We start from the raw sequence: 23,372 nt of genomic DNA on the forward strand, positions 1-23,372 counted from the left end.
AAACAATGGCCTACTATGACCCTGAAGCAGTGCTATAAACCCAGGTGGAAAGAGTGGCATTAGCTAGAAATGCAAGTTGCCAGTCACTTTGGGGAGCCTGTCATCCTAAATTGTTAACTGCTGGACACATTCACACATTGACACCAAAAGAGCTGCTCTAAATTAGTGAATTTCCTGAAGATGCTCAGAAGTTTCATTTTAGCTTGGCTGGAATGGGCCAAGCAAGATGGCCGTTTGGGGGGGGGGATGAGGCAGAACTCCCTCCTGTTGCTGGTTTCCCCTCCCTCTTCACAAATGCAAAGGGGTTTTTTGCTTGCAATGGCGGAGAGGGAGCAAGAGGAGAGGGGAGCAATGAATGCTCCAGAGTCACATTAGACTAGCCAACTTGTGGCTTACAACTCCCATCAGTCCTAGGCAGTATAGACAAGGGTGAAAGATGATGGGAGCTGTAGGCAAAACTTATAGAGGGGCCAAGTTGCCCACTCCTGGTCTAGACTGACTCATAAGGGTCAAAGCAGTTTGAGCAGATTTTGGCAGATTTCAAGCCCCTCCATCAAATATGTGACTCATCTCTCATTGTACGTGCACAGTCTGCCTTATGACATTGTCATATAACTTGATGGAATAGTGACAAATTCCTGAGGGTAGCTATGTGAGTCTGTCACAACAAAAGCAATCACCAGTTTTGCAGCTCATTAAAGGTCAACACATTTATTGAGGCATGAGTTTTCCTACGCACGGCTGTTAAGTGCTGTACCTGCTTTCAGTTTCGTCACAGAATTGAGACCTGAACTCTCCACAAAACCTCTAGGTGGAGCTGCACTTTAACAGTATAGTGCAAAATACACCAGAAGAAACAGAACTTTCAGAAATAATCCCCATATTTTCATTGTTCTGATAAAAATGGGAAAGTGCTCTGAAAAAAACAGAGGCAAAACTGAAGGACCATGGTGTCATCTGAGTACAGAATGACAAGAGCACAATAAATGCTTCATGTAGAAAACACTATGTGACAATAAATCTTTTATTCTTTAACATCGCAGCAGATTCTTTGATGGATATTGCAGTAAAGGGCAACCCACCCACCCACTGCCTCTGGGCTCCCAGTCCACTTTAGGGCATCAGCAGTCATCATGAGCTTCCCAGACGAACACACATGCCAAAAGGAGAATATAATTTCCCCTATAAAATAGGGGTTCACCAAACATTTGGAGTTAGTTCTCAGCAGGGATTTGTCTTCTTGAACAAGATATGCTGCAAACTCTGTAGAAAGGGCAGAATAAAGAGCTTTGAAAATGTTCTATATATTTTTTTTTTAAAAAATTATTGTTTCATACTGTTTTTATATTGACTTTTATATTGTATTGTATGTGTTTTTATGTAAACCGTTTGGAAATTCTGCGATGCCAAGTGGTATAGAAACAGTTTAAATAAAGTAAGTAAGAAAGTCAGCCTAAGGACCTAGTGAGTTCAGCTTTGGAAAGTTGCAGGGCTCAGGATCAGACCTGAAAAACTAACTTTGCTTAAACTGCTCATGCTATAGATTTGCCTCAGTGATTTGCTGTCACCCTGTGGCAACTCTTAAAAATGCAGCTCTTAAAATAACAGTCCAGTGCTTGATTGCTGCTGGCTGAGCATCTATCTGCATTAAATACAAACTTATAGTTCACCTTTTCTACATAAGTCATGAAATGTACAGACTAAAGTAATACAGTCCTTTGGATTTGTGACAGCCTGTCCACCATTAACCTTTGCTCTGTCTTCCCAAACCCTGTAGTTTATGTGAATGCTTAAAGACAGACTGGAGCCAGATTGAAAATCTGATGTCCAAAACACCACCGGGACAGCAAAGTAGTAAGGGTAGAAGGTAGACCTGGTTTACTGAGAGATCTCTGGGTGATGTAGGGTAGATCAGTAAGGATTTCCGATTCCCAATTATTTAACAGAAGGAGAAGGAGGAGGAGGAGGAGACTACTACTACTCCCTCCCAGCCTCCTTGCCTTAAATTATGCTGCTGAAGTGAAGAGAGTTTGGGGCAAACAGGAGTAGAATTTTGTGTGGAAAGACTGTGAGCTCTATTCAATTCTGGTACTTAGAATAAGTTTCTGGGCTCAAAATCCTTTAGTTCTATTGGTATATCTTCTGCCCCAGGCTTGGGTTGGTGGATCCCCGGGTTGTAGTTAAAAAGAAGAAGCAGATCCCACAATCCTGACATTAGCCCACCCCTGAGCTAGGTGGCTCTTTTGGTAGTTGCTTTAGATTTTGCACCACCTTTGCTCTCTGAGGAATATAAGAGCAGACTACTGGTATACTGGACTGGTCCGTATTGAAGGAGAGCTCTGGCAAAGCGTGAGTAAATGTCATCTTATAGGGAGCAAGGGCTAAATTAGTATGGTGGATACATTCGTTGTATGGATAAATTCCTGGAGGAGAAGGCTATCAATGGCTACTAGCCCTGATGGCTATGTGCTACCTCCAGTATCAGAGGCAGTAAGCCTATATGCACCAGTTGCTGGGAACATGGATGGGAGGGTGCTGTTGCACCATGTCCTGCTTTGTTGATCCCTGGCCGACAGCTGGTTGGCCACTGTGTGAACAGAGTGCTGGACTAGATGGGCCCTCGGTCTGATCCAGGAGGGCTCTTCTTATGGGAATTTATTTAGAGAATGGGAGGGCAACTTGTGGCCTTTCAGACATTGATACAGTCCAACTCCCATGATCCTTCACCATTGGCTATGCTGACCAGGGCTGATGCTGTTGCAGCCCGACCGCCTACAGAGGGCCACATGGGAAATGAATTTTTGGGGAAGAGAAAGTAGAAGAGGGAATGATTTCCATGTTGGGGAGGGATTGATGTGGGGTTGGGCTCAACTCTATCATTGTCTTGTATTCAGTCTGCAGCACTGGGGAAGTCACTTCTCTTCCCCTGGCCCAATATTCTGTTTCCAACACAGTGGACAGCCAAATGCATTTGAGAAGCTTACAAGCGGGGCATCTGGTATTAAAATGTTGGGTATTAACTGTCTCTCAACATGGAATTTGCAATTAGCTATCATTGCTGATGAAAGTCAATGATAGAGCTAGAGTGGAATGGATAGGGGAGATCTTTGGGTAGGTGGGGCCAAGCAAACTCTGCTGGGATCGATTTGCCAGGGCAAACACTTGTAGCACCACTTGTAGGCTTCCCAGATGGTGGTTTTGCCAGCGTCAGTCATAATCAGAGGATACAAATAGGCCTATTTCCCCACATTAGGTGTATAAAACAATCTCTTTATTAGTTTGATAAGCATCATAAAAACCCACTGCAGCATGAATACAGATAAAAACATCACAGCAGAATGCATTTTCCAGGCTTCTATTGCTGCAGTATGATGTGAGAAGATGAAGTGGCGTAGCCAGCGCTAGCTATTTTGCAGAGTACTTAAAGCTTCCCATGCAGCTTCTCTAAGGCAGTCAACATGCAGCTTTTGACTCAAAAAGCAAAGCTGGAATCTAGACGTGCCTGTACTTCAGATCAGTACAGGGTTCAAGGGGCATGCTTAGTGCAGGTGTCTAAATCATAGGTCTGTTGTCAGCGGGGGCTGGTAGCTCCGATGTCAGTGGGGCAGTGTCACCATGGATAGCTCCTTTAGAGGTCTGACTGAAACCTGAAGAGGATTCACCACCCCACTGGCATTGGAGCCAACAGGCTCCACTGACTATGGTCATCATGGACACAGGTAGGGCAATAAGGCCTTCAGGAAGATGAGTGAGGAAGTCCTCTACCAGGGTGCAAGTGGTACAAAACTTGGGCAGGCAAAGCAACTACCCATATGCACTGCAACGTTCTCAGAAAGAGGGGGCAACATGAACATCACCAGGTTCCATGACTTGAGAACCTACAATAAATTCTGGCTGCTAATCAGAATGTGACTGGTGCATAAGAAATCCCAGCCTTGTTGCTTTGATTCTCTCTGAGTATCTTTCTTTTTTCAACCCTGGGCTATAATGCAATGCAATTTCCATCTTTTGAAAAGTGCAGTGGACAAGCTGGAAGCAACTTCATGTTATACTATATGCTGCTGCAGCCTGTATTTATGTTTCCATAGCATGTGAAGCAGGAGGAAATCCTCTTCTCCTTCCTCCCTGGTGCCATGATCTTCCCATCACAGTTACAAACATCATATTGATGTTCATGCTCACATGAAATTCAGCCATGATTGTAAAAAAAATTAAATTAAAAAGTGACCCTTTTAATCTGATGGCAAAGTCAACAGAACAAGAATAACCCACGGTAGCTATTTAAGTTTATTAAGAACGCAAAAAGGTCCAAATATCATACCAATGTTCATGCTCACATGAAATTCAGCCACCATTGTAAAAATAAAATTAAAAAGCAATCCCCTTAATCTGACTGCAAAGTCAACAGAACATAACAAGAGCAACCCGCTGCTTCTATTTAAGATAATTAAGAACACAAAAGGAGCCCTGCTGGATCCAGCCGAAGGCCTACCTAATCCAGCATCCTTTTTCCCATAGTGGCCAACAGGATGCCTAAGGGGATCTCACAAGCAGGACATGAGTGCAAGACCTTCTTCCCATTCATGTTCCCCAGCAACTGGTACTGAGAGGCGCATTGCCTCACACACTGAGGACAGCACATAGACCTCCTGACGGCACCATTGAGAGCTCCATGAACTTGCTTGCAGTGTTTCAGGCAGCAGCAGCCAAGCTGTTATATCTAACTAAAGGCCACAGCAGTCCTATCACAAGAAAGGTAAACCCGAAAGATATCCAAACTTCTCAAGCCTTTCATCTGAAATCAGCTGCAGGCACAACCACAATAAAGATGAGCAAAATAATTAAACACCTGCTGAAAAATGCCGTGCTGAACTGCTTGGAATACTTGGGGGGGGGGAGCACAAGATGAATGCTTAAGAATTATTACATTGCTTAGCCCAGATGTCAATTTATGATGAAAACGCCACTCACAAAAGTAAAAAAACAGAAAAACAACCCTTGTCCTATACTATCCATAGTAACATACTGTGAGCGTGAACATGTACAAAGAAATATTTTTTAATCATTCCCTTCAAAAGAGCCTAAAGGAGTGAGGGCAGAGATCCCTTCCCTCAGCTTAGTAAGAACTGGTGAAACATTTAAAAAAAACCATAAAAATGAATTAAAAGAATAATAATAATTTTAAAAAACGTAAAGGCTTTGGAGCTGGGCATCATATCAGTACTGTATCCAGTAAGCAATAAAGTTGGATATATCTCTGGCCCTGAGACTGACAAAGGGCCCACTGTATCTAAACAGTGCCAACATCCCACTTTGCATAGAATATGCAAGAAGATCAAAGCAACTTGAGAACATCCTCATCTCTCACAGGATAAGGACACCTACAAAAGATACCTTGCCCAAGGATTCCTAACATCCAATGGGGAGAGGGGGTTAAATATTAGTTTATGTAAACACCCAGCATAATGGACGATACTACTTTTGACCACAAGAATCTGCAAGAGCTAAACCTCTCAATGATGTAATTCAAAACATTCTTTGGAATTTTCTAGGGGATTTTGACTTCAACATAAAATGCTTTGGAATTCCTCTATGGTATTTTGTCAGTTGTGTATCGTCCTGTCCATGCCTGGGCAGAACCAAGAATCTCAAGGGTCCAAGGCGACCAAACTCTGACATTAAAAAAAAAGGAGAAATGATTCCGATCATTTGAGAATAAAAACTCTGAAACCTACTTCTCTCATATTTAAGTCTAAGGGGCCGATCTACACCAAGCAGGCTATAACACTTTAAAAATGGTATGAAAACGGTATATATAATGTGTCCTGGGCCTGAACAGTTGTCATAACCATTATAAACCATTATAAGCAGTAGTGTAGATCCTGCCCTAATCACTATTCAGAGTAGGAGCACATTGGACTGTGTAGACTATTTTTAGGTGGGCTTGGCTCTCTGTAGGGAGGTGATTTATAAAGGACACTATTATTCTGAGATTACTTGGAATGAAGAAGCACCAATTCCCTAAGCTGCGGGAAGGCAAAAAAGGAAGCACATCTGATCAAGCATCAATAGGATCAGGGAAACAGTCGTCCACAGCTTCTATGGCTGCACTGTCAACCATGACCTCTCGAAACTCTGTCTCTGTTCCAGCTGTTTCCTCTGTTTTAGGCTCTGATTCCATCTCAGGTCCAGTTGCAGGATTTGGATCCATCTTGGCCTGTGGTTTACAACTTTCACCTTTAACAGAATAAATTGAGAAAGTTCTTAAAAATACATTACAACACATCATATGTCTACCTCAGCTGACATCTTCATCCAGGCCTTCATTTCCTCTTTCCTTTCACTGTTGCAAACAAGGCTTATATTTAAACATGTTAACTTTAGTCCCCTGGACTCTTTAACATGTCTATTGCTTGGGTAGTTGCTTAGGGACTGGTTTGGGATCACCCATGATGGAGAATCTATGTGTTATGCAAGCAGTCCACAGGATGATCTGCTCTACATATTATTCTAGTATTATGTGGATCAGCCACTGCACAAAAATTGTTTCAAGCAGCTTCCTTTCACCCTGTGTCACTTATAAATTCTCCTTATTCAAATAATAAGGAGAAGAGAGGGACATTTCCACAGCTGCCAACCTTCTTCTCCATGTCAGAGTAGAGAGTGCAAAAACCTCCATCGTGAGGAATGAAATAAGTCTAGTTAATCTACACATCATAACAACAATTGCATCGTTGTACCTACCAGTGTTGGGGCTACTGCCACCAAGGACAACTGTAGCTTCACAGTGGTCTCCATTGGGAGGACTCTTTGGTCCTTCACTGGAAATGGCAGACAGGGTTATCCCCTCGTCTTTCTCATCTTCTGTAGGAAAGCATAATGAGAGCCTGGAAGGAGCAAATCATGCATATCTTTCCCTCCTTAATGTAGACCACACTTTGGGCCTTCACAGCACTGTGTTATCTATTAAATTTTTGCTTTGCCTCTCCATAAAATACCCAGAAGCTTTTGGAGAAAAATAAAGTACACGTTCCCACTCTGAAAACTTTACGCTCTAATATTAGACCAGGGAAGAGAGAATAAGAAACGGAGAAGAGAAATACAAGAATGCATAATGTGATAGTGAGTAGAAGTAGTTTAATGTCAACTTCTATCAGCTCCAGTTTAGGGTAGCCATGTGTCCTGCTTTACAGAAGACAGCCTTCTATTTCAAAGACTAGCACAGGGCAGTCCATGCCTGGTTTACAGAGGAAGACCCATAAGAAGGGAGAGCAGCAGGAGTCTCGGCATCAAAAGCACCTGGCAGCAGACTGAGCAGGCACAGAGGTCACCTGGTCATATTCTTTCCCACAATGGTGAGATGTATTGTATTCCTATTTATATTATAGTAATTATTTTTAAGTTTGCGTCTATACATACAAGTTAGCACATGCACATTCTGTACAAATCTTTGCCTTCTTTAGGGGGGGTGTTGATGCATGTCCTCTTTTTTGATGATATGTAAATGGCCACCCTACTTCAGTTAGAGATGGGCAGGATCTCCATGTGTTCTTTTGGAATCAGATCAGCAGATCTACATTTCCTATCTGGACTCTGCTGAACTTCAAAAACAGGTTGCATTTTAGATTCTGGATGCCTCTTGTTCTGGTGACAAACTTGCAAGAATTGAGTGCATGTCAGAGGGTTCATCATGCACAAGAGGCCTTCTGCCTCCCCACACCCACCCCATCCCCCGAAACCCGTCTTATCATGCTAAAGCCTCTGAATCTCTTCTGCATATTATGACACCGTTGGTAGTTGCCCCCCAAAAAATGAGTTAGGAGGAGCACAAGTGGTTAGGTGAAGGCATTTATAGGAAGATCAAATAGACATGATGAGACATGTGGAAGGCGGATTATGTGGCTGATATGCTCAGGGAGCTACATAAGGGACAGGCTGAGGACAGCACCCAGGAAACTGAAAATGAAGAGAGTGATGCAATCCTATGAGAAAAATACTTTTGCAGAAATGTAGTCAAGAGGAAGATGTGAAAGGCAAGGTGCAATGAGACCAGTGAGACCATGGAAAGCAAAGACAAAAGCCATATTCTGGCTGATTGCAAAATCTGGGTGGGTTAGCTGCAGAATTTCCACTTTTGTAAACAACTGCAAACATAGCAGCAGAAGCTTAGATGCTTCTGTAACAATCACCTCAGATTGCCTTACATAAAAATCTTCCCACGGCACATTTTGAGTGAGTCTGCTCTCAGAAGGAGGGCTCCTAGTGCTACCCATCAAAAGGCATTGTGCAGTTATTCCACCTTTTTCTCCTCAATGGGGGTGGTGGTTGTTTTTGAAAGAAAAAAGATTGAAGGAGTGGTGGGAAAGCTCAGGATGGCTATAAATGGAAGATGACTATCAGGACCATCACCACCCTGTAAAATCTTGTGTTTAATCGCACAATAAAAGCCGGGTCTGTAACCACACTAAAACCCTGTCTTAAAAAGCATTTCATTCCAAAGACTTTTTTTTCTTCAGATGAGGGTGTTTTTTCAATGTTCCTAAAATTGCAGAGAGTTGGGGGTGGGTGGGAAACTGTGACTATTCCTCTTGAAATTTCCCAATGGGCCTGTTCAGGCAACACGCTAAGCCATGGTTAGTCCGCTAACCCTTTTGCAGCAAATGGTTAATGAGTGTGTTTAAGCTGTGGTTATGTAGCCACCATGGTTAGGAAAGTTTCACATGACACACTAAGGCCCTTTCTACACCTCCCAGCCTTCCGGAAGGGAGGGGGAGGATCTCACAATATTCTGCTCACGAGATCCTCCCCCTGGATTCACACATGGTGCGTGGCATCCCAGGAGGGAGAAGGAATGTTGCACCTGCCTATGGGAGATGAGCACAATTGTGATCCAACAAAAATAAAAGTTTAAAAACAAACAAAAAATGACCCCACTTCCCCCCACACACACACCCAATGGGCATGGAGCGCCTGAAGAGCTCCATGCCCCATGCCCGTTTCCCACCTCTCCACATTTACTCATGAGGAAGTGGGAGGAAGCAGGGGCAGGTGCCCATACATCTCCCATGGTCCCAGGATGGTCCTGGGATCACATAACACCTGGAAAATCCCCATTTACCATTCTCCCAGGGTTGACCCCAGGATCCCCTGTGCATCATTTGGATGCACAGGAATGACCCCAGGGTGGCGGTGTAGAAAGGGCCTAAGTCATGGATCACATGGCATGATAATCCATAATGTTTAACTCAAAATGCTTAACTGCTATGGCTTAGCATGTCATTTGAACAGGGTCAAAGTTTTTCACATCTGTACTTTGAGTAAACATGCATAAGATTGCTCTGTGAGGCAACATGCAGAAGAGAAAAATCACTATTTACCTGTAGGCACAGGAATGAAATGGTGCTTGCTTTTCATGCAGCTGCATGTGATCACGGAGGCAATGATGGCCAGAAGGAGAGCCCCCCCTCCACACGCTGCCAGAATATACAGGAAGAGCGGGTGCTGCAGCAGATCCCCTGGTAGAGAGAGAAAAACAGCTTGATCTTAAGCAGTAAATACAGAAGAAGCCAATGCTTGTTCTCCTAAAATGTAAATCTATCTTTGCATTTAATGAGCAGTTGCCTTAGTTCCAGGGACCGGTAATCATCTGGGTCCCAGCAGGCATGCAGAGGGAATGCAACCCTTTCCTTCCTTGCCACAGTCTTGAGTACAATTCCTTCTCTGAAGCTGCTATTTAAATTTGTAGGATATCTCTTTCTGTTGACATCCCCCATTGGTGCCAATGCAGACACATTGGGCTTCTTGACACTGAGTTCTTTTGTCCCACAATTAAATCAGGCTTCTGCTTCCAAATTCTTTGCGGAATTAAGTTCAGCCCTTTACATGAGCTTCCTTCCCCACCCCCCCCATCCCTCTTCCTCCATTTATTTGTGAGTTCTATATGTTTCATTATACAGCCACTAGATGGCACTGTTGTTATATAGCACCACTTCCACTTTTCATGAACAAATTCAGACTGATTGAGAGTGGGTCTATTTGTTAGCTCATTATTTCCATTTCAAATTAAGAAGCGGAAATGCTCAGAAAACATGAGAGTCACTGGAGGTTGACATCATCATGTAAAAGACCCATAAACTTCTGTGAGTAACCCATCTCAATTGCAGGATAAAAGCTCCATGTAGAGAAGCCCATAGTCAACATCATATCTAGTTTGTGTCCCATCCCTTGTGTCCCATCTCCCAACCTTGCCAGGAACAGTTCTGTGGTTCAAAGGACAAGAAGATCAGACTAGCAGGAGAGCTGTCCAGCAGAGAGCATAGTGAGGAAGGTGTGACTTCAGCAAAAGCAAGGCTCCAACTGAGCAGCTTTATAGGGAATGTTGATGCCCCACCTCTTCCTGACTTTCTGATGCAGCACATGCTACCTCCTCATGAGTAGGGCTCAAGATATCTGCGATGCTGCCAGATAGGCACTGCATCTCTGGCTGCAGTCTGGACCTGTTGCTGCCTTTGTTCCTGGGGGTGACCCAGGTGGGCCTGAAGCAGGGAAATAGGACCAATCCAGGGGCTTACGGTTCCTTCAATGCCGCAGCCTTGTTGAATGAAGCATTGCTCCTGCTGTTGGTCTCCAAAAGACTATCAGCATCCTTCAACTTCTCCTGAGTCCTTCAACCACTAGGACCAGAGAGAAGATTCCCCCTCCTCTTCTGGGGTCTCATCAGGTTTCAGGGCTGTCCTGGCAGTAAGGTGGTGGGACACAACAGTTTGGCCCTGAAGTATGGGCGAGCAACTTGTGGTCCTCAGTCTGTGCTATTTGGCAATGTCTATGGGACCTGTAATTCATTGGAATTATAAACAATGAGCTAGGGGGTGCCTTTATGACACCGCTTTGGCTGCTTGTTCCCTCAAAAGCCAGCAGGAGCGGTAAATCTTGGTTGCAGGAGGTAGTGGGGGTTATCCGGCTGAAAAAGCACTGGCAGCCAGTGCTGCCCTCTGCCCTGCCTTCCCGGCTTACTGCAACCTACCCTAGGCCTCGATCCATCCCGAAGAACACCCCCAGCTTCAACCTAAAGCAAGGTCACCACCATCAGATGACAGAAAGGAGGTGGTGATCTTGCAGCAAAGGGAAAAGCCATGGTAAGTTGGCAACTCAGTTTCAGGGGGAAAACACTGAGTATATAAACAACACAGTCCCATTGCATAGCCACCATGGGTTATACAGAGCATATATACCACCCCCATCTCTACATTAAGTGGGGGAGAACTGCTCCCTCAGGTGGGGTTTCTTCTTGTGCAGCCATTCTAAGATTGCAATAGGCACATAAATGTGCCTCCCCATTTTTTTGGAAGTTCCTGTGGTGGGGAAGTTCCATATGTTCCATTTAAACAGCCAGCAAATAGTGCTGCAATGTTACAGGAACATTTTTTTATCCAGGAAATGCACCAGCTCTTTTATAGTGGAATATATTTGTTACAGGATTTTCAGCGAATTAAATCTCAGCAGAATAAACATCAAAAACACTCGGAGAGGCACCTGAGGATGACAATGTCATGAAAAGCACACAGAAACTTGTGTGAGTAACTGATCTTAATCACCATATGAAGGAGCTCAATAGCAGTTAGGAAGGAAAAGAAAACATGGATGAGAACAAGGGATAGAGGTTCTCTTTGTTATTGCCTTTTCACTGTTCTCGAGTAAGTGGGACAACCTTCTACACAATATGAAAGATCAGCAAAGATGCACTATAAAAAGAAGAGGAGAAAGGAAGCTGGTTCAATGGATTGGGGGAAATGATTTTGTGTTCAAGTGAAGGACACAGAAAGAGAGACAGATCTGCAGATGAACATCCAAATAACACTTTCAGTTCCTGTAAAAAGAAGATAAAATATAGATTACCGTGATTACACAGCACGTCAATGGAGGAGCTGCTGCAGGTGTTTCTTCTACGGCAAACTAGCTTTCCACGTACTCCTTTTTCTAAAATAATCCTCTTGCCACCCTCCTTCTGACAAACATCAGCCTCATTCAGATGCGTTCCATTCAGAGTCCAGTAAACACTGTCATTAGATTGACCACCTACGTCACAGGACAGGTTGGCTCTTCCATCAGCTAGACAATGAATATGAACAACCGGAGGCAGCTCTAGGCAGTGGAACGGCAACAAACAAATTGGGGGAAAATCTTAATAGGACAATAGTGAGTGGCTGTTGAGCGTTATATAAAACACTTGATTCCAAAGAACAAGCAGTACAAAACAAATATTGGATTGGCTTCTGCTGGGAAAAAGGTAGGAAAGCTTTTCACTGGGCAATTCTAACCCTAACCCTACCATACACTTATATAATAATGAATCTCCTTCTGGTGGTGTGCACCCTTACTCTGTCTTACAATTAGGACTCACTCACCAAAATATCATCACCTGTGCCCTTCATATTTCTTGTTTATTTATTTATTATATTTTTAACAATAACAAATGGTCTCTGGGCACATTTCAAAAGCTAAAAGAATAAAACACAATATAAAACAAAAATCAGGACAGGAATAATAGAAAAAGAGCCATCAAAATCTTTAAAAACCCTAAACCCTAAAAGTCCTGGGAGAAAAGAAAGGTCCTTGCCTGGTGCAGAAAATATAACAATGTAGGTACCAAGCAAGCGTCCTTGGAGAGGGTGTTTTATAAATGGCGTGCCACCACTCAGAAGGACCTGTCTCTGTCTAACTTCCTTTGGCAGAGAAGGGCCTCTCCTACACCTCCTTCTGGTGCAAGGACTGACTACATATAACACTCAATGGATCCTCATGGCTTTTTCATGCTCTTTGCTTCCTGAAAAAGTGAAAAGCCTTCAAGGTTTCTACAAAAAAGACTTCTGCCATACAAAAGCTGTACCATCTTTTCTTTCAAATTTGGACACTGGGAATCTTGGAGAGCAAATCATATGGATTCATGAGCCTTTGTTTCCAAAGATGAGCATGAGTGGGCAATTAAGGGTGAAATCTTATACCAGTGGTAAGCAACCCAGCACCCTCCAGATTGTTTTAGCCTTCAATTCTCATAAGCCCCAGCTAGCATGGCCCATGATCAGGGATTATGGGAGTTGTGGGCCTGGTTGTCTACCCCTGTCCTATACTGAAGATACACTGTGGAAGGCCCACTATGCTGGTGGAAGTGCCAAGATATGCTGGTGCAATGATCAAAATGGAGCACAGTTGTAGGTGACACAGGGGAGAAGCACACATACTGCATGCCATATCCTATATCCCTTCAATAGACTGATGGCACAACTTTACACCAGCCCCAATCTATAGACTTCAAACAGTGAGGGGAAACAAATTAAAAAATAGTAACCCCCACATCAACATTCCCAATCTCACTATGACGGAGCACAGGATATGGCACAAGTCAATACACCACCTCAATTATAATTTTAAATACCCTGCAGGGAGACCATAACTCAGATTGTAGGGTACATAACATAGGGCTCTGGGGATGAAGGGAAGGCAGAGAGATTCTGGTGAGGGGAAACAGGGAAAAGGCATTTTGCACAAAATGGAACAGTCTGCACAAAACAGTCTCCAGAACAAATAGGGCTTCTTTAGATTAAGGGGGAATCGCATTGCCTTACCAGAGCTTTGCTTCCGGCTTTTTTTGCCCAGTGGTTATCGGCTGCATTACAGAGGCAGAGAGGGGTGACCATGTAGTCTATAATGGAAAACTTCCCCTACTCTCAGTGCTCATGGCCTTGAATGGGACAGTGCCCTGTAGTGGGTACTTTGTAACACAACTTCCCCTGCACACGGTAGGAAAACCCAAGATATTTCAGCAGAATCCGGATATCCAGGTTTTTTTAAAGAACAGAATTACTGGGGAAGGCATGGGAGACATGCAAGAGGTTAACGACATCATCAAGAGGACCCACAAACTTCCATGAGTGGCCAGTCAGATTGCTAACACTTCTTTTCCTAGTCTATTCTGGGAATATTCCTCAGGTGGGGTTGGGGGCTGTTCTTGTGCAGAACATGATCACAATTTAAGCATTTGCGTTAAAGGGGGAAATGATGTTGCTTTAATTTTTGCAAGTTGGCCCTTTATAATTTAAATCTCAAACAGACTTAAAGGTGTACCCAAAACACCTTTGCATTTGTCACAGCGAGTGAAGTTCTGTTCGTTTTGTTTTGTTTTTTGCTTTCAGGTGGCACTTAGGAGTAATGTACTTTGACACTTCAATGATCATTTCATACCTTTGATACTCATTCCCGAGTCCCTTTCTTATGTTTTAATGAACTGAGGGCATGTAGAGGCACTGTTTTGTTTTACTGCAGTGACAAGAAAAAATGAGCCATCTCTGAATTAACCTACTACCTACCAGCTTTCATATTTCATTGAAGGCCTCCGCTCCCCGTGTTCTATGCAAATTCTAGTGAAAAGGGATTAGGTAAGAGTGATATTTCTTCTATACCATTCCTAAGGCAATGAAATCAGAAAGCCTCAGCTTGGAGATTACACCTTGAAAACGTTCATTCTCAAAATACACTATCTTGCCTATGACTTCAAGCTTGAATTACATATGGGAGCATCTTCTTCATAGATCATTTTGCATCAGGGGTGTTAAACCTCAGGCCTGGGGGGGGGTCAAATCCAGCCCTCCTAGAAACCAAATCCAGCTCTTCGGGGTTTCCAAGATGGCCACGCCCACTTCTTCACATCACCAGGCAGTTCCCGCTCTCCCCATCCCTGCGTGGCCACAACTCTGATCACTTCGTGGTTTCCCAGTGTTTGCATAGTTTTTGCCCATTCTACATGTTCAAATGTTCAAATCTCCTAATGCTTAGTTACTGGCAGTAAGAGCTTAAAAATAAAAATATATATGCTGGTATTTTGGCCCCACCCCTTTCCTTTGGCCCTGCCCACCACCAGAATGCAGCCCCTGAGAGCTTCTCTGCAGTTGAAAGAGGCTGAATGAGGTTCAGCACCCCTGTTTTATATAGCCCAATTGACAAAGCCATTACCTGACAGCCCATGCCTATGTACTCAGAAGTCCTACTGAGAATTTTTCTATGGGAGTCTGTTAATCAGCTGTTAATCCACTATATCTACTTTTGGTTTCACCTCAGTGGAGCATTTCCTTTCCTGCTTTTCTGTTACATAACCTCTAGGTGTCACTGTGGGTATAGCGGAATAGCTCAAATACCGAGAGGAAATTTCACTTTCTTTTGCTTTCACAATAAAGTGCTGAATTTCCCCTGTTCTTAAAAAAAAAATTGCCAAGAATGCTCAGTACACACAGAAGCAAAGCAGGAGTCACAACTTTGTCTAAAGAACCCATAACAACTGTGAGTAGGGAATTAAAAATGCATGATAAATGCCTTATGTGTTCAAGGGGAATTACTCCCAGGTAAGCATGTATATGACAGGAGCCTGAGTTACTTTAGTGTTGCAAAGGGCCTTTGGATCACTGTAGCTCCATGCCAGGAAAAGCTTTACCTGTTGATTTCTGGCCATTATGCAGCTGTTAAAATGAAAAAAATAAATAAACCCCACCTCTGTCTATGAACCTTTGTCCATACAACATTGAGGACCTTGGATTAAAGCAGACTGAGAGCAAATTCACACAACTACTGTGTACATGAGCCAGGTACATTTTCTTCAGCCAAGATTGGTTGAAATGAACCATCTGAGGTTTGGAATAAACACAAGTCATGAGCCGGCACACCACTATGCAATCCTCATTAGATAAATTAGCACCACTGTGTCAAACCACAGCCTATCACAGTCACAGCTAACTATTCAGAAGACCCATTTGCACATACACTGGTGCTTCTGAATACCAGCTCAGTATAAGAGGTGACATCTTTTTGCCTTATTCTTTAGGCTTTATTGATGATTTCTGGGTTTAAGCTTTAATTCAAGTCCACTAGCTTGTAGATCACAGCCTTTGGGTGGATGCTTACATGGGACCAACTCCCATTGAACACCACGGCATCTCCTTCTGGGTAAACATGCTTAACATCACAGTGTGCATGAAGCAGCAGGAGCAACTTAGTATGCTCTCAGATTCTGCCATTGCTGATACCAATTTTAGGACACTTACCACACACTCTGAGTAAGAATATTTTGCTGTCATTTCCACTTGTGATTGTATACTTCCCTTCATCATTTTTTGATAAATTCCTCATCTCCAGGACCCCATTCTTCAGACACATCATTTTATTACAATCATTGCAACAGTCCATGGTTACATTCATTGAGGAAGAACAGTTCGTTTCTTTAATTACTGAGAGATCGCTTTGATTTTGAATTTCCAAAGGGATGGAAGTACTGCTGCCAATATCTCCAGTAATCTGGAGTACATGAGCACAAATCCACCCTGAAAGAATAATAAAGCCTGGTCATTATTGTACAGAGAATTCTTATACTGTGGGCAGTATGCACATAAGCCTTAAAATAGGAAAAAGAGGGAATCTCTCAGTATAGTGACTGGAATGTCAAGAGACTATTTTATATGAGGAAGGGGTAGCATTATGTTTGACAAAAGGGATAGCAATGTGATTCTTAGCATAAAAGGATGAGAGACCTTTGTGTAAGAGACAGATCTGAGTAATGATTGATTTCTTCCTCTTCTCCTATTCTCTCACAACTATATTAACGGTCCAAAGAGATACTGGAATAAAACTGTCTAGAAAAACACACGCACAACTTAATACCTACTTGAATTGTTATTAAGGCTGCAATCATAAACCTTGGCATAAGTCCCATTGAACTCAACAGAGCTTAATTCTGAGTACTAGACATAAATAGGATTGCACCATAAGGATGCAACCCTTTGCCCACTTAACTGGGCACAAGCTCCATTGAACTCAATGAGACGTACAGTGCAATCTTACATAGGTGTACTCAGAAGCATGGCTGAAAGCCTAAATTTATGATTTAGGGCAATTAATCAATTCATAGATCTAGGATTCATATGACAGCTGTGCCTTTGAAAGGCTACTTGCTAATCCATTGTTGTAAACAAGTCAAATGCCCAAAATGTAATTCTTAATTCAGGTAAAACATTTTATATTTTTTAAGGTTCTGTCTGTTTTTTTGTGAAGTTAAACTACTATTGTTTTTGATAACGTTAAGCTGTCACCTGTATACTGAAGTACTGGTGCATATATTTGAATGTGTCGATTGGCTGAATCATTGGTCTCAAGAAGCAAAAATTGCTCATGACTTTATATGGTTCACAGACTTGTATTGATAACACTGCATATAATAAAAACAGTAACAAGAAATAAATTTTACCTACTTAGTATAAAAAGAAGAAATATGGGCATCTGAGTGGTGTTTTCAAACCTGGATTAACTTAGACTAGTAAGATTCCATTGCTATAATTCGTGGTCACTGCCTCCGAAATCATGAATGGATACACAAAAGGACCAAGAGTCAAAACAATTTAAAATAGGATAGAACCTTGAGACCCATAGGAAACCTATGCCCATGGGACATAGGCATCTAAAAGATTTTGGGACATTTGTGTCTAGCATTCTAATTGATTTGCTCAAGGTCACATCGAGAGGCAAGATGAGAACCCCAGAATCATGTCGTCCAGCCACTATTCTGCATGAAAAACCTCTGACACTCTTATTTCTCTTGCATTTTCGGATGCAATAAATCAAGGGAACATGGTTACAATTAGTTTATGAGAAAATCTGTCTTACTTTGGACTGACTGTCCCTTTTCATGCTTTGGCGGTTATGGCACCAGTATTTCCCCGAGTTTTGTAGACTCCTTTAAAAAGGAGGAGGAAGAAAGTCTGAACGAAAGGACCATTTCTGCTCACCTAGGCAAAGCAGTGCCAATTTTATAAAGAAAATGCCCACTTACCATCAATAACGGTCAGAATCACCAGCACGCATGGCAAGGGAAAAGAAAAACTGAAATCCATTTTAAACATCTTCTTGCATTGTGTGATGAGAAGAAGATGTGGCTTTGCTGTTAAACCAATGTACATCAGGAAATGATGTCAGAAGCGGGAACAAAAAAAAGAAGAAGAAGAAGAAGAAGAACGTATACTGAAAGGATACGAGACTAATATAGATTTAAAATAGAGTGGAGAGGTGTTTGGTTGACTGACTTCATGCTGTAGCCACATCACCTTGATGATCTATTTCTATGGCCCTGCATGCAGCAACTGGGGTGTGCAAAAAAAGAAAAAGGGTTTCGAAGGAGAGATGAAATAGTGGTCCAAGCAAAAGCCATTCTAGAAAACTGGTCAGAGTAAGGAGGAATCCAATGCAAATCCTGGTTTTATCCTGGTTGTGCTTTTTATACTGTATTTTGTATTTGTGTTTTTAGACTATTGGTTGTTTTATTATGATTTTAATTTTCGTGAACCGCCCAGAGAGCTTCGGCTATTGAGCAGTATAAAAATGTAATAAATAAATAAATAAATAAAATCCTGATGATCTGCCTATTTCCTCTGTTCTTTTTAGCACTTCATTTTGGGGTCCATTCATTGATATAACATGGAGTGCAAAAAAGCCAAGAAACAGAAAAGCTCTGATCCAGCTAAAGATAGCCATACTATAATACCACTAAAACCAATGAAACAAGTTAGTTGCAACCTACTGAAGTGGATTAGGATGAAAATCTGTAAAATATACATTATAAAATATATGTGCATATTTTACTGTGTATAAATGTATCCTATATGTTTTGAGTATCATGGAGAGTTCAAAGAATGCTTTACGTTAAGAACATCGAAGTAAGTCTAAAATGTATGAGGTTCTCTTAGTGGTGAAGAGCATTATCCAGCTCGTAAATGAACTATGCTGTATATGAAGTGTTAAAACTCATCCAAAATTATGCTTAGGCCACCTAAACAAGATGACATGTGAACTGGCTACTGGTTCATACTTAGTTGTGTACAGTTTTGTACAGCTGCTAGAACAGTTTACAATTATTTAGCAATATACAACTCTAATGTGCTGGTTCATACCACCATACTGAAGTCACATGGTCTCTTCCCAGAGTGTTCCACGACAAATAGTGTGTTGTCAAATAACAGCATGTCAGTGGCCTTCACGGTGGTGACTCCCAATTACTGGAACACTCTCCCATGTGTGGTTAGAGAGGTGGAGACGATGGCAAGTTTCAAACACCTCTTGAAAATGCATTTGTTCACTCAGGCATCCTTCGACTTGTAATTGATCATGACACTGCTCTTTTATTGCTTTTGTTGTAATGTTTGTAAGGTATTTATTGTTTTATGTTTTTATATTATGTTATATTGTGTTTTATGTGTTCTTAAGTAAACCACTTGGGAATTGTGGGATGTCAAGTGGTATAAAACAGCTTAAATAAAATAGATAGGACATTATTGTAGATGATAGGTAGTGAATTAAGATAAAGAGGGAATGAAAGATTAAATGACATTATACAATTTGAATTCTAAAGCACTAAAATTCAGATTGTGATTGGCTAGCATTGCAAGATATAGTAGGAGGCAGGGTCACAAACAGTAGCCTCTCTGCACTTTGCTCCTGAATCCTGTTTACTGTGATGTTGATACCTTTTTTTCTGTTTGCCCTACCATTCCTGTGTCCTTTGTCCTGCTGCTCCCTTGTCTGCAACCACTTCTCCTCCTCCAACCCTTTCCTCAAAACTCTTCTTTACTTCTTCCTGAGTCTCCGTACATCCTATCTTATGTTTTTTGCTCCAAGTTATTCCTTTCCTTTCCAATTCCATTATCAAGCCTTGTATGCTCCCTCCCTCCCTCATCACATTTTTTTCTCTCCTACTTACACTGCAGGTCTCCTTAGTAGGAATTGTATTACTTTGGTGTTACATATAGTATGCCCAATACACTAGATCATCCCAAGATTAGAAAACATAAATCGGTTCCTTCTTCATATTCCAGCTGCTCTAGTATTTAGGATGTAATTTACATGATCAGACAAAGAAATATTAACATATAAATTGGTTGTAGTTCTCCATGCAACTATTTTGCTGATGCTTCGCAGGTGGCACATATGCCTCAGTTGATGGGGTCAAGATAATGGGCAATGGGTGATTGTGATGAGAGAGCTGCCACACATGTTGTCTTACAAGAATTCAGTGCAGGCTTGTGGCTCTGATGTCAGTGGGGCAGTGAATCCGCTCCACATTTCAGTCAGGAGCGATCCAAGGTGGTTCAGCACCCTGGATAGCTCCATTAGAGTTCTGATTGGAACCTGGATTGGATTTACCACCCCACTGACATCAGAGCCACCAGCCTCCACTGCAAGAATTTGCATGGGCAGCTTCTCCCTGGCTGGCTGAAGGTCAGGAGAACTCTATTTCATCTCTAACACACACACACACACACACACACACACAGAGAGAGAGAGAGAGAGAGAGAGAGAGAGAGAGAGAGAGTGAGTTTTTAAAAAAACAAAAAACCTAACTGTGATCTAAGATGTAACAAAAATAGCCTCTGTGAGAAAGTCAGTGATCTGAATCTCCAGACATCTGCAGGCCAGTGGAGAGAGAGAAATAGACATTTGCAATTAGAAAGTCACCCATGGGTGCACTTGTACTTTATGTTTTAGACTTGTACCAAGCAAGTGAAACCCACATGTTAATTCCCCCACCCCACCCCAATCCTAAGCAAAAGCACAAGAATGGGATCCTGAGACTATGCTGCATCGAAAAATAATCCTGGAAGAAAATGGAGGAAGAGCAGTTCTCTTTTTCAGAAAAAATAGATTTAGGCTACTAAATTTTTAGGCTACCATTTTCAGAGGATCAGCCAGTAGGTTACATGCCCATTCTATTTGTGCTGCAAGTTAATAATTGTCCCAGTTTTCTTTCTGATCTTCCATAAGTAGGTAAACACACACCCAAAAATATACTAGACGTAACAGAATGCAAATGGTTGATAAGTTAAGGACCATAAAAAGCACAAAATTTAATACAAAGCTAATGAATTAAAATTGACAACATCTCCATATAAGAGTACTTGTATTTCTAAATCGAATATCCAATGATTTGATCAACAGTGCTCTTTTTCTAATGGCCAGACGCGTTTTGACAAGGAGGTCCTCTTCAGTGGCCCAAAATCTAGGTTTGTATGTTCAAAAAACATTTATCAAGTGGTTCTGACTTTTTTTTATCATTCCCAAATAGAATCAATAGTGTACACAAGGCTTGTTGTATGATATGCTTGACTGAGGTTTGACTGAAACTGACACATTTCACTTGTGTACGCTTGATAAATGTTTGAAGTCCCCTGGTGGTGCTCAATGGGGCCCCTGGGGCTGAAAAGGTTGTGCACCCCTGTTCTAAAGTAACTCATCTGCCTGGGGATAAAAGATGCAGTTCCAACTCTAGTTCCACTTAAGAGGCAGAAAATTAGGTTCATGTCATTTCAGACAAAACTCAATATGGAATTCCCTAACAACTCACTAGAGATAAAGCAATCCTCAGACAATGCCATACGTCCAACATTTCACAGAACAAAACACGAGCATGAGTGCAACATTCCTATTCTCAGATCCAGGATCACTGTCTGAAGCTTACCACACAACACACTTGCTAAAGGCTGAGTGCTGCTTGCTATAAGCATTGACGCCGGAAAAGCCTTTCATGAACTGTTATGAAGACCAAGACATTGCTTGTTCTTTTGGTTGAAAGATGTGCTAGAAAAACACAATCTGCTATCAGCCTACAGTCTGTTACGAACTATTAAAAACTAGCTTTATTGGCATGTAAAGTGGGAGGCAGTGAACTACATGGGACCTTAATATTCATGCATGTACAGGTATATGTAGGTGCATTAAAGACAAGATATATCCACTCCCATGGAAAATGCAGAGATTTAACTTCAGTAGACCTGGATTAAGGGGGTGGAAACCCAAAGAATGGCAAGTCAACGACTCCCACTAACAACAATTTTAATCAGGCATCTGCAGGAGGACAAAATAGGAACAAAATGTATCATCAGGGACAGAGAGCACAAAATAGGGACAGCTGGAGCATATGTAATACAGAGCACATTGGTTGTTCTTTAAAAAAAATCAGGCAAATGTAGTACAGTGGGATCTTAACAAATTATTACACATCCTTAAACTGAGACCTAAACTACACATTATTTATTTATTTACTTACTTACTCTAAAGTAAGTGCAGGGGGCTGATCAGATTCAGAACCCTGTTATTTCAACAAATTATCATTACTTTACTGGCAAATTGCTGGAGGGCCAAGCTATGTTATTACATCTTTCTTTGTTATTATTCTAAAGTAAACATAGGGAAGCCCAGTCCACATCAGGACCCTAGCTGGGATGGGGTGGGGGACATAGGGAGGCTTTAAACATTTCCCCATGCTGTAGTTCTATTCTGGGCCGGGGGGAGAGGGTGCCTACAATTTTCATTGCCAAAGTATGATTCATTCGCTTTAATGGATGACTTTTTGGCAATGAAAATTACAGGCTTCAGGGGCTCAACCCAGATCAGAACCACAGAGGAGGGCAAAGCTTAAATCCCCCTAACCCCATGCTAGGGTCCTAATCCAGATCAGGGTATATGTGTGATGAACTGACTTTAGAATAAGAAAGTAAGAAAGTAAGTAACACCTAGTTTGGTCCTCAGCCCATGTGCAAGTACTGTACCGACCATGGTGAAGAAGTAAAATGCCCTTTCTTTATCAAGTATGACTTCAAAAATAAGAAAATTAGTAATCACACTTTTATACTAGCATATTTGGAAAGCCTTTGCCTAGCTGCTAAGTAGACTGCATTATCTCTGGCTTGAAATAGCACGGAAAATGTCATCTGGTCTCAAATGATCTCAGAAGGTTATCATCTCCTTTTGCATCATGCACATATGATGAGTAGAGAGCAGGAATGCATCTTTGGCCCGATAATTCCATTTCGCTGTCAAAAGATCTCACAGCGTAGAGTCCATAGGATGCGGAAGGCCACCGTCGTCACCACTGTCCAAAGGAGTGCAGTTCTCCCTCATCAATAGAACAGCAGATGGACTGCAACCCCTGATACCCATACTTGAGGGTATTTTTCCCCCTGAATAGAAAAAATAATATAAATGCATCTACAACATATCTCTAACCTGTAAGGACATTTCAATTGAAGTCCTAATATACTGTACACTAGGGACCACATGCAGAGGTGACCTGAGCACTCTATAATGTCTACTTTCAACATGACCTTTCTGCATCACAAGGGTTGTATCTAACTTATTCATCTGAAAATCTAACAATGAAACAGAAGAAATAGTAGAATCATAGACTCATAGAATAGCAGAGTTGGAAGGGGCCTACAAGGCCATCGAGTCCAACCCCCTGCTCAATGCAGGAATCCACCCTAAAGCATCCCTGACAACAGATGATAGTC

General features: G+C 42.0%; 1 protein-coding gene across 1 annotated transcript; it reads right to left on the reverse strand.

Annotated features, from left to right (window-relative positions):
- Positions 1-5,765: 5,765 nt before the first annotated feature.
- Positions 5,766-17,935, reverse strand: LOC134399532 (uncharacterized). The gene is made up of 6 exons (XM_063127604.1): positions 17,867-17,935; positions 16,089-16,364; positions 11,896-12,141; positions 9,378-9,515; positions 6,745-6,864; positions 5,766-6,237 (listed from the first exon to the last, which is right to left on the reverse strand). Exons 1-6 carry the CDS (start codon positions 17,925-17,927, stop codon positions 6,059-6,061), a joined length of 1,020 nt encoding a protein of 339 aa, XP_062983674.1. The 5' UTR covers positions 17,928-17,935; the 3' UTR covers positions 5,766-6,058.
- Between the last annotated feature and the right edge of the window lie 5,437 nt (positions 17,936-23,372).

The sequence above is a fragment of the Elgaria multicarinata genome, chromosome 5, assembly GCF_023053635.1.
Source record: "Elgaria multicarinata webbii isolate HBS135686 ecotype San Diego chromosome 5, rElgMul1.1.pri, whole genome shotgun sequence".
Taxonomy (NCBI): Eukaryota; Metazoa; Chordata; class Lepidosauria; order Squamata; family Anguidae; genus Elgaria; species Elgaria multicarinata.